Source organism: Malus sylvestris, chromosome 8, assembly GCF_916048215.2.
Source record: "Malus sylvestris chromosome 8, drMalSylv7.2, whole genome shotgun sequence".
NCBI lineage: Eukaryota > Viridiplantae > Streptophyta > Magnoliopsida > Rosales > Rosaceae > Malus > Malus sylvestris.
The window spans coordinates 5,700,520-5,712,706 of NC_062267.1; the positions used below are offsets into that span (position 1 = coordinate 5,700,520).

At 40.0% G+C, this 12,187-nt stretch overlaps 1 protein-coding gene and 1 pseudogene across 1 annotated transcript; both read right to left on the bottom strand.

Moving 5' to 3' along the window:
• Positions 1–259: 259 nt before the first annotated feature.
• On the bottom strand, positions 260–5,079 carry LOC126632101 (protein EARLY FLOWERING 3-like). Its single transcript, XM_050302331.1, has 4 exons — positions 4,348–5,079; positions 3,200–3,969; positions 1,617–1,668; positions 260–1,503 (listed from the first exon to the last, which is right to left on the bottom strand). The coding sequence occupies exons 1-4, from the start codon at positions 4,525–4,527 to the stop codon at positions 478–480; spliced, it is 2,028 nt and encodes a 675-aa protein (XP_050158288.1). The 5' UTR covers positions 4,528–5,079; the 3' UTR covers positions 260–477.
• Positions 5,080–6,517: 1,438 nt separating this feature from the next.
• Positions 6,518–11,591, bottom strand: LOC126632641 (3-hydroxy-3-methylglutaryl-coenzyme A reductase 2-like; annotated as a pseudogene).
• Between the last annotated feature and the right edge of the window lie 596 nt (positions 11,592–12,187).

Here is a 12,187-nt window from a genome sequence, read left to right on the forward strand (position 1 = left end):
ACATGATGGATGCGTCTAGCAAAATCTTGTTTTTGCCTAGTTTTATTCAACTTTGATCCGGGGCTAAAAACCTAAAATTCACGCTCTAAATAATGATTCTAACGCCCTAAAATAAACATCAATGTCAATAACGTGATCAAAATATCATATTCGAAGAACAGCAAATATTTGGTATAATTAAAGGGAAGATAAACCTGTCTAAGCTTTGATTATATTCTAATTAACAACAATCAGATCCTCAAAAATGGACAATTACACCTTTTACCCAAAATAGCAAATGCCATTGCTACCTGTACTTTCCAATATAACATAATACAAGAGAGAACATCTCGCAAATTCAGAGGTATATATATGATATGCATATGAATATACATTCACAAGACCGAGACATGCGAAAGAAAAAACCCGTTACACAATATAATTCCGAAAATGGTACATGGAGGAAGTGACCGAACCACGCCAACTCGAGAAAATCAGCTAGGTTGAATCCTGTTGTTTCCTCTCTGCTTGTATGGACTGGAAAATTCGAGCGGCTGATGCAGTTGCAGTTCTAGGATTGTGAGGCACAACTTTTATCGCCCGCGTTGGCTGGTCTGTATCGTGAGATTGGGGAACTCCGTCTGGAATGACAGGAACCATAGGAAGTAGTTGGAGAGCATCGCTTCCTTCAGCATTTTGATTTGTCCTCACTGGTGCTCTGTCGCCTGTACTATTTGCAGTACTTCCTTGTAACCCACTGTCATTAGATGGCTGAAACTTTTTGGCATGGGGAATAGTGACATTTTTCCGGGAAGGCATGTTGCACGAGCTTTGATGCTGCAAATTGGAGTTTGTATCCCCTCCCGATGACTGATCAGTGTGACCACGTGAACCAGGTCCAGCAAACCAATGCATTTGCTCAACAGCTGAGGTCGACATGGCTGGATTCATAACAGACATGCCATATGGAGGAAAGTAAGTGTGACCTAGTGAGGGGGGGACGGGAAGAACCCCCATTCCTTGATGATGAGAAGATGGAACCCCGTAAGTTGGTTTAACAAAGTTGCCCGCCATGGGAGTTGAGCCGAAAGGTCCACATCCTCCACAAACTGCTCCCATATATCCTGGTCCATTATACGGCTTGTATACAAGTCCTTCAGAGGGTGACATTACCGGAATTAACAACTGATGTCCAGGTGATTGATGGAAACACCAAGGATTGGCTTTATTATCGGTAGCCACAGGTGTTGGCTGTGGGTTTCCTATATATGGCCCATAATTTGAAGTCTGACTACCATTTCTCACAGAAGAATGAGATGTTTTCCCTACTGCATTTTCCGCAGAACATTCCATTTTGTTGTTTGGCTCCTCAGGCTCGTGTTTACGCTTTACAACATGTAAAAGTGGCTTTACAACATACTCCGATGAGAGTTTTTTTGCCGGAGAGCCCCTTAAAGTAGATGTGCCCAGAAAAGCAGTATCTTCAAGCAAAAGATGTGGAGATCCAGCAATCAGTCGTTGGACCTGTTCAAAAGAAAATTTCATTAAGCTAATTCTTCCTACCTAAGTCAAATATATATATATATATATCCTCAACACAAAGAAATCAAACGGAATCAATCCATTTAGAGTCTTACCTTAATGAGTCTATGCAACTCAAATACTTGAACTGCAAACAATCTTTGCTGACTGTAGAAAGTAAGAGGAGTCGGGTCAAAAACATAGTTGCACAATACACAACAAATCATATGAAGCTTGAAGAATCACAAAAACAAAAGAAAACCAATACGAGAAAACGCAACAATAAACTGGACAGAAATGAAAATCGGGCACTTGACAGAATCATTTGTACCAAAACAATCCCCACTGTGGATAATTGGATTAGATTCATCGGAACAGAAAATAGAAACTCACATTATTTAAGAGAGAACAGAAAAAGGACTAAGTGCTTTAATCACAAAATATATGCTTACCCGTGAAAACCACCATAGCCCATTAACTCCACCTGACCAACCCCAAGGTAATCCTTAGACGTGATATTGATCAGGATTGTGGACAAATATGACATTTACCAAACATGGGAAGGAAACATCTTAAGGATGGATGCAGCAAATTGCACATCAGAAAATCGTTATAAACAACGACACACTTCAGAGCAATAAAACTAATAATGGATACAAAAATAACTTCAAAATTATAAAATTATCTGCAGAGCAATTAGAACGAAAGCTAAATGCTATAATGGATTCCAAAACATAGCAAATATCAGTGACATAAATCATTTAGATGTCTGCAAATCTCCTTTCTTTAACATAAAAACAGCTTCAAATTTGTAATGTTCAATTAAAATCATATAAGAATTTTGCAAACTAAAGCTTTCTGATTCACATGGAAATAATTACATTTCATAATGAAAAATAAAAGAGCGTGTAATGATTAGAACCCATATATAGGGGAAACTCTCATATCCTATAAAGCATATAAAACGACAACGTAAACCCTGACCTAATAAGATTTTCCAACACACCACATCAAAATACTACATAAGAGATGTAATCCTCCTCACCACCATGCCCACCACCATATCAACTATATTGTCAAATATAGTCCAAGATCCACAAAATGTAGTCCCAAGGACAACCCTTCATCACTTGTTCCCCTTCTTGCTCCCAGCCCTCAAGTGCCATGAAGGGAAATCTTTTCATAGTGAACAAGGAAACCCCCAAAAGCATTACCAAACCGAGACAGGAATACACCCGACAGGCAGATACAAAAAGGCAACAAATAATGGGATGATCCGCTGTCTCAGAGGTCATGTTGCACAAAATAACTCTATTAAGATGTACTTTTCCCTGCTGTAAGATGATCCAAATCCACTGTTAGTTATTGAGGGCCTTATAAAGCAAAATAATTCCACTTTAGAAGGAATCCCGGGACTCTGCACTATGGAATCTCACCTCCCTTCAAAGTTGCCGTTCTAATAAAACTTATTCAATGTTCCTAATGGTTAAATAGATAATAGTCTAAAGCAGCGACATGGAAGAAAATACAAGGAATGGAAAAAAGTAACACAAAGCATAAGTACATAAATATTCAATAAAACGAAGATATTATAACACCAAATGCTTCATATACTGCATACTGGGAAAAAGGTGAACTTCAAAATTTTAAAGTGCATAGTAACAACTGAATTGAACTACTGCAGAAAATAGAGACTTACTTGACAATTGCTTTTCTTGCCGTCCAGAAATGTTTCTGGCCTATTATTCCTACAACATCATCAGGAGAGATGTCCATGCCGGATATAGAATCCACCATGGAGGTCTCTGAGGCATCGTCACTTTTGTCTACATGTCCCATTTGAGGTGAAATACACGCTCTGTCTCCATGGTATTCACTGTCATTATCAGCCTCATTTGGACTGCTAGGATCCGCCGCCCTGGAACAAGAAACACTTCTTTCCCTGGAAACAGTTCCCTTCTCTACATCCCTTGAAGACTGAACAAGACCATCACCTTGTCCAGTGACGTTTGGCTGTGATCCAGATCTGGACTCTTGTTGTAAGCAAGCATCACTATCAGCTAACCTGTTGAATCTCGGAACTGAACATTCTGCATCCTCTTGATTTGGTGATGCATTTACTTCTCGTCTTAAATTCAGAGTTGGGGAGCTTATTTGTTTTGGATCCTTCTTCGCCACATTTTTTACTTTTACTAAATGGCCAGAATGAGGCGAGCTGATGGGAGTAAGTTTTTCCTTGTCACTAACAATTTGAGTTTTACTATGACCAAGACCCATCCTTGATTGAACAAACTCAGGAACACTAAAATCATCTTCATCTCCAATCTTCCTTGTTAGGTTGGTTTGTTCAAAGGGCAAGTTCACATTTGCTCGGTCAGACTGGCGACCATGCAACATCTCAGCCTGATGAGCAGGTGTAGATGGATGACCATGAAGTGGAAAAGGCAAATTTCCATCCGAACGACTCCCCTGGAAACATAAATTGTTCCCAAAATTCAGATATGCGATAATCATTTTCTGTTCATACAAAACAAGCTTGCAACACTAACACACCATTACTTTTTCCCTCTAAAATCAGCACGCTGCAAATATTAGCTATATTGGCATTTTAAAATTTTTTTGGACTGAATTAATAAGCATTAAAACATAACTTATAGACATAGTTACATGTAAAACTACTGGATATAGCATAAAACAAAATTTATAGTTATCTACTACAAAAAAATTAAATCCACATCCTGAGAAAAATTCATAACCTAACTACAAGCTTAAAAGAATAACATATCAAAAATAGTCCCAAATAAACCATAAATAAGAAACAATAAGCACAAATTATGATTAAATTACCTGGTTATTTGAATTAAGAGGCAGCACTCCAGGATTGAACCTCTGAGATGGGATGCTCAGCTGCTCATAGAGGGCCATCTTGTTCCTTGGAGGAGCTCTTGGTCCTCCTTTATCTGCATCATTCACATGGAGCCTCGGAAACATAGGCCCCATAACCTTCTCCTCGTTCCCTCTCTTCATATTTCAACACCAACACTCCAAACCCAAGTGCAAAAAACCGATTTTTACATTCGATTTTCCAAAACCCACTTGAAAATTACTCCAAAAACAGCTCCTTTGTCAAAGGATCTGAAAATATCTAAAGGTAGATATCTAAATAGCCTTCACCTTTCCGTAAAAGATCGAATTCCAGAAGAACCCAGAAGCGGAAACCAAGGTTTCCAAAAGCTGAAACAGACCAGCTGTTCAGAACCCAGAAAGGGAAGCTCGAAATCAGGCAGAACCCAGATGTCAAAATTCACAGAAAATGTTGAAAAAAATGAGAGATTTCTGGATTCTCCCAGCTGAGGGGAAAAAAGGGACTTGGGAAGTGAAAAATAATGGAGGAACGAACTCAGAGCGTGAGTTATGGAAAAGAAGGGATGGGAATAAAAGCAGAGCCAAGAAACAGATAGGGGTTTGAGGGCTCGGAGAGAGGAGAGAGAAACATGGAGAGAGAGAAAAGGCAAACCTTTAATTCAGGGATTCCGCAAGGAGAGAGACGTTGAAAAGGGCAAGTGAAAAGTGCAGGGTTTGTTGGGCCCTTTGTTTGGAAAGATTTTTCGGTGTGAGTTCGTGTTTTTATATAAATAATGGGTTATATGTGTTAAAAAGTTAATAACCTAAAAATTAAAATTCTTCACCACTTACATAAAAACACGTGATGTACCATTCGTGTTCCCCTTCTAACTAAAAATTTCTCCTTTGTTTGGACAGACCTATAGATTGTTAGTGTTGTAAAATCGACAGTTTGTGCAGTGAAATAAAAGAAACAAGACACAAAATTTACGAGGTTTCTCTACAGTCAGTGTGACTGGAGTATGTCATCGGGGCAGTAGTGGTGCTTTCATTATAATTTGGAATAATAGGAGTACAAAGATAACTCTCTCTATTATCTCCTCTCATCTTCCTCTCTTTTCTCTCTTCCTCTTCCTCTCTTTTTTTCTCTTCCTCTTCCGTGAACTTCTTACTCATTTGGATTTGTGTGGGGTTTGTATTTATATAGAAAATATATGTCGTATGAAGGAAGCTTCAGCATACAGTGGAATGATCCATTATTTCATTCTTTGAGTGGACATCCACTGTTCTACAACACTCCCCCTTGAATGGCCACAAGTCTTCGATTGACTCGTTAAAATCTTGATCTGTTTTTGGCTGATCGTTGATCATTCTGCTTTAGTTTCTTAGTAAGAAGAGTTGCCGAAAAATGTGATTTACTTGTTGTTAACTTTCCACAGGCGATTTCTTGAATTGGGCTAGAGGGCTTTCTGCTAGACTTGCATCAAAAGTCTGAATTTAGTCCTTTTATCTGGAACAGAATTTGATTCAAGGGTGGTAGACACTTGATCTTAAATCAAACTTGTGATTTCTTCAAGGACTTCGAGGCTTGATCTTGAATGAAATTGGATCATGATGAGCTTCACGTGGCAAGTGATATTCAGCTTTGTCTGGGATGAATCAGCACATGTTTGTTGCGCTTATCTCCACATGCTTTAATATATCATTTTCACTTGTCTTACTTGTTCCCCTTGCATAAGTGGTATTTTCCCTGATTTTCCCCCATGCATGTGCGGCATCTTCTCTTCTAGGATTTGTCCATTGATGCAAGAGTGGAATGCAACCCTTGCATTTGGATGGTTCATCACTTCTTAATGATTGGAGACCCAGCTCCAACAACAGTTGAAGATGGCTACTCGAGAGCAATACTAGGTAAGCAATCAGGAAATGTTCCAGGCAGTCGGTTCCTTACCGGGAATTTGAGTGGAGGTTTGGACATATTGCTTTCTTTATCCTTGTCTTTGCAGGTAAAAACAAGGACAAAGGAAATGACAGGGAGATTGCATGATATGAGATACTCATGCTCTCGTCCCTGATGATATGAGGTACTCTTGCTCTGGCACGACTTGTTTTGAAGAAGTATTCTCGGAGAGAAAGGAAACTGAGTGTTTATACCATATTTGGGGTCTCGTACTTAGATTTCGTACAAATACTCGGGGGACTTAAATGTAATTATGTGATAAAGAAATGGGCAAATATGTAATAAGTGAGGAGTCCTTATTCTATAAAAGGACCCCTCACCCTCACAATTAGGGGAGACCAATTCCTAAGCCTTCTCACCCCTCTCAAAGCTCTCACTCTCATTTAGAGCTCTTTCTCCTTCAGAAATATAATCAGTGTGGACGTAGTCCAAACATTGGGGTGAATCACGATACATCTTGTGTTATTTACATTTCATGCAGATTCACGGTCAGATTTAAGTTGTTCCAAGACCTCCGGTTTTGTGCATCAACATTTGACGCCGTCTGTGGGAATCGATACGAAAAGTTGTGTTGGTTCTTTTTTCATTTTTTCACCTCTGCTGTGAATCTGCAAAATCACAGAAACACTAAACCAAAATCCCAGTCCCATCTCTCTCTCTTTAGAAACCCATAAATGAATAAGCAGAACAAACACATACCATAGATCTCTCTCCATTCCTCATCTGGGGTTTGGTCCCAGTGCATCAAACTTTCTCTTCTCTTTCTCTCTATACAGAACCCAGAAAGCAAAAAAAAAGTAGAGGGAAGCAGACGTAGAAACAGAAGAAGGATAGCTCGGATTTGGGTCTTGTACTCGGGAAAGGTAGATGACGTCCTTGGTTAAATCCCAGATGCACCCGCCCGTCATCAACATTTCGACACCACCACCGCCCAACAACGGTGCCGACGGAGCAATAGAAGCAGCATTCTCTCCTTCATTCTCCTTGTGTCCGCGGGTCTTCGGTTGTGTTATTGGAGTTTAGGGGCTGCACGATCGAGATCTTCAACAACTTCAAGCTCCTCCACGAGCTTGCAACTCACTGCCTCGACTGCGCCTTTCTTGAGAAGAAGCAAGAGCTCTATAAGAAGGTGTTCCCGCACTTTTACATACTATGATGGTACTCTACTGGAACAGATGCTCAGGAATCTAACATGAACATCCACAAAGCTCTGATGGATATCAATGAAAGCATTGTTTATGTTTTTCTTTGGGGTCTTCCATGTAGAACTTCAACTCGGCAACTCTCTTAGCATAGTTGAACCTCACATAAGGCGCTCTGGTCATCCCATCTCTTAGCAACACACTGGTGGCTCCACCGGGCAAGTTGATAGTCTTGTAGCCACAGTTGGTGCTGACAACCAAGCAACCTTCGGTGGTGACCATTGGCACTGAAAACTCTCTGCCGTCGAGCATAAGAGGCCCGACAATCCCAACAGGAATCTGAACGTACCCAACTGGCATCTCGCAGCACTGACCCAAAAGTGACTCATAATTGAAACCTCCAATGGCAGACCAGTGAGAGACTTCCCTGTAATCCTCTGCAGTGCCTCGTGCCTGATAACTGCCACCCTCTTGCCACCTCCGAGCTTTGACTCCAGAGAGTACGAAGGGATGGTCCCCACCACAACGGACTTGATCACCTCCTCATCTCCCTCCGTCAACGGCTGGGTGGTGAAATCGCAGGGAGTGGAGAGAATTTGGAGGTGTAGGTGAAGAAAGCATCCCGGGATAATCTCCAGGCAAAATGGAGACAAAATGATTACCTGCAGTGATGATCTTACTTTAAGGATTTGGAGATTATAAAAAACTGCGCCTAAAGGATTGCATCAGACAGAGATAGGGAACATGGGTGGGCAAAGAAATGGAGTGACAAAAGCAGAAAAGAAAAGAGCACATGGGAAAGCAAAAGTAAAGCAGAAAAAACAAAAGCAAAAGAGAAAGCAAAAGTAAGGAATAAACACCCCACCAAAATGATGTGATTTACTTTTCTTGTTTTTGACTGATGTAATTTATTTTCCGTATCTCTCGGAGATATCTGTTTAAAACCCATCAGAGGGTAAAAAAAAAAAAAGGCAAAGCCCAAAATAAATAGGTTGGAGTGTTGTGTGGAGAGCGAAGGCCCATAAGCCCAAACTAGCACCAACCAAGTGATCAAAAGTGCGCCCAGTACTCCAAAATTATTTGGCAACATGCCGCTATTATCACCAACCAGGTAATGAAATGTACAACCCGTACTCTAATATCATTTGACAACTAGCCATTCATGCCACCAACCAGGTGATGAAATGTACAACTCGTACTCTCCTTCATGCCACTAACCAGGTGATCAAAAGTACACCCAGTACTCCAAATTATACATGAGCATTACTCATGTCATTCATACATAAATATTCATGAGCATCACTCATGACAATCATACATAAACATTCATGACCATCATTCATGTCAACATTCATGAGCATCACTCATGTTAACATTCATGAGCATCACTCATGACAACATCCATGAGCATCAATTATGTCAATCAACATAAACATTCATTAGCATCACTCATGTCAATCAACTTCAAAAGTTTCATTTACAGAGCTCTAGCTTCAAAGCTCATGTCAATCAACATAAACATTCATGAGCATCACTCATGTCAATCAGCTTCAAAAGCTTCATTTACAGAGCTTTAGCTTCAAAAGCGTCATTTACAGAGCTCTAGCTTCAAAGCTTCACTTGCAAAGTTTCACTTACAAAGTTTCAGTGCAGGGTATACAAATATCACCTCCGAACAACCGCCATTTCGGCCTATACATGGATTCAATTTGAAGTCTCCAGCCAACAGACTCTATTGACCGAAGACTTGGGGGACTACATTATGTACCATATATTGGATCTTAACTGGGCCTCATGAAAAATACTTGGGGGACTTAGCCCATTATTTATGTATTAAAGAGCGAGCCCTTATTCTATAAAAGGGACTCCCTCACTTTCATTAGAGAGCACCCATTATTCATGTACTGAAGAGCAAGCCTTTATTTTATAAAAGGGACTCCCTCACCTTCATTAGAGAGCAACGCCGCCAACTGAGCAACCGTCTCGCCGTGAACATCACTCCTAGTCCATCACTTATGTATTGAGGAGCGAGCCCTTATTCTATAAAAGGGACTCCCTCACCTTCATTAGAGAGCAATGCCGCCAACTGAGCAACCGTCTCGCCGCGAGCATCACTCCTAACCCATCACCTATGTATTGAGGAGCGATACCTTATTCTATAAAAGAGACTCTCTCACCACCATTAGAAAGCATCGCCGCCTACTGAGCAACTGTCTCGCCGCGAGCATCAACTCTAGCCCATCATTTATGTATTGAGGAACGAGCCCTTATTCTATAAAAGGGACCCCCTTACCTTCAAGCGCCACAAGCCGAGCCAACCAAGGTAACATAAGCCACGAGCCAAGCAGCCTCGCAGCATGTGCTATTTCTAGTTAAGCATCATTTCAGATTGAGCATCGCCTCATATCGAACATCAGTTCAAGACAACATCTAGTTACTTCGGCCCACACATAGACTGAATTTCAAGTCTCCAGCCAAAAGACTCTCTTGACTAAAGACTTGGGGGACTACTGTTTATACCATATTTAAGGCCTCGTATTTAGACCTCGTACAAATACTCGGGGGACTTAAATGTAATTATGTGATAAAGGAATGGGTAAATATGTAATAAGTGAGGAATCCTTATTCTATAAAAGGACCATTCACCCTCACAATTAGGGGTGGCCAATTCCTAAGCCTTCTCACCCCTTTCAAAGCTCTCACTCTCATTTAGAGCTCTCTCTCCTTCAGAAATATAATCAGTGTGGACGTAACCCAAACCTTGGGGTGAACCACGATACATCTTATGTTATTTACATTTCATGCAGATTCACGGTCGGATTTACGCTGTTCCAAGACCTCCGGTTTTGTGCATCAACACTGAGTATGTTGAGAGGTTTGGTTGCAGATGCATTTTCGGCAATGAGAGAAAGTTAGGCGTTTTGGATGTGTGCCTTGCCATGGACGATGAAGGTTGACATATATAGGGATTTCCCTAATAACAGGTAGTGGTGATGTGCCTTTACTCTTGTCAACAACTGTGGTGTAATTAGAATAGTAAGATTTACGTGTTTTCAACTTTGTCAGAGATCTTTGACAAAGTTGCATGCAATATCTGAAAAAGCTAAGATTGCATCTAAAAAATGCCAACGAACTTTATTCAGGAAAATCTGGCTTTTGGAATTCGGAGAGCGGTACCTCTTCGATCTCTGAACAAGTAGCTATGTTGCCTCTTCTTTTATAGAGACATCCATTGTGTTCAAGAGTATGCTCATAAAGTTGTTGTCTGTAGAAATTTTCCCCTTCTTGCACTTCTGAGATTTTATTTAACCTCATTTTTTCCTTCATCATTTCTGCAAATGGCTTGCCCATCTAACATTTGCTTATATTTGAGTCTTAGGAGTGATACAGAGCAGTGTCAGGATAACATATGGCGTCCGTCATTCTTATCTTCTAATTGTCCTCTTACAGTTGGGGACTTTATGATGAAGAATAACATAACCACCACTGTGGTAGCTAGGAATCTTCTCACTCCAAAAGATAACAGAATCCTTTCAAAACGGTCTGATGAGTCGGTCGTTCAAGACTTTTTGACTCTCAGTGTTCAATGTGCAGGCTCTGTATCCAATATGGGCTAACGTCTACTTGCTCAAACTCGCCAAGTTGAATCATTGATGGCTGAGGTGGCAAGTCTTAAATAAGAGATCAGATGGTTTAAGCACGAAAATAGAATGTTACACGTGTTTGCAAATAATTACTCTACGAGCATGAAAAGAAAGCTTAACCAACTGCAAGAATCCGAAAGTCGTTTTCAAAGTGATCACCAGAGGTTCGTTGCTAGATTCCAAAAGCAACTGATGCCTTCCCCTTCTAGTATTTTGCCAAGTACTGAGGTGCCACATAATCAATCTCCAGTGCCTTCCCCTTCTGCGGTACTTCCAAGTACTGAGACTTCACATGAGCAACCTTTGTTAAGGCTCCATTTTATTTGTTTGTTTTAACTTATGTGTATGTACATATATGTAATTTCTCGAAGGTATTAATAGATAAGTTTTATTTCATTCAATGTATTGTGCTAAATACAATAAAACATATATTTCACTAAGATGTGGTACTTCTGGACCAAATATCAATTTATCTTTACCTTCACGAAGATAAATGATCATTCTTAGTGTCAACATCATTTGAGTATTTAACTCACAATCTTCAATCCATATGGTTCTTTAATATCATAAACATCATGGATAAGATTCGTGTTGGTATATTGTTCAATCTGCAGCTCGAGACAATATTCATCTCAACACTTTATAATATTTCTTGACTCTTCAGGAGTTCTAATTTAATAATATCAAGAGATTTTAGTATGTTGCAACAATATTATAATGATAGTACTCACTAAGGCAATTTCTACCATCCATTAGTATTGAGTACATAATTTATGCTTTACCCTTCGGGGGCTTACTTCAAGCAATTTGAATCCTTCAGGGATTTTCTACACTTCATGACACATTTTCCTTTGGAATTTATACAGAGCAATTTGCTCCCATGTATACTTGAGGGATTTACTTATGGAGATATGATGTGGGCGGCTCACAACCCTTTGTATATAATTCTCCATTCATATGAACTCGTTTACAACCTTGTGTCATATCATGTGAGTGCATTTCACTGTATTACAAATGCCCAATGCAACCTCCTTGGTTCAACATCTTTTGGCTATTTGTATTATATTCAAATATATAGGTCCATTTTTCCACGTTCT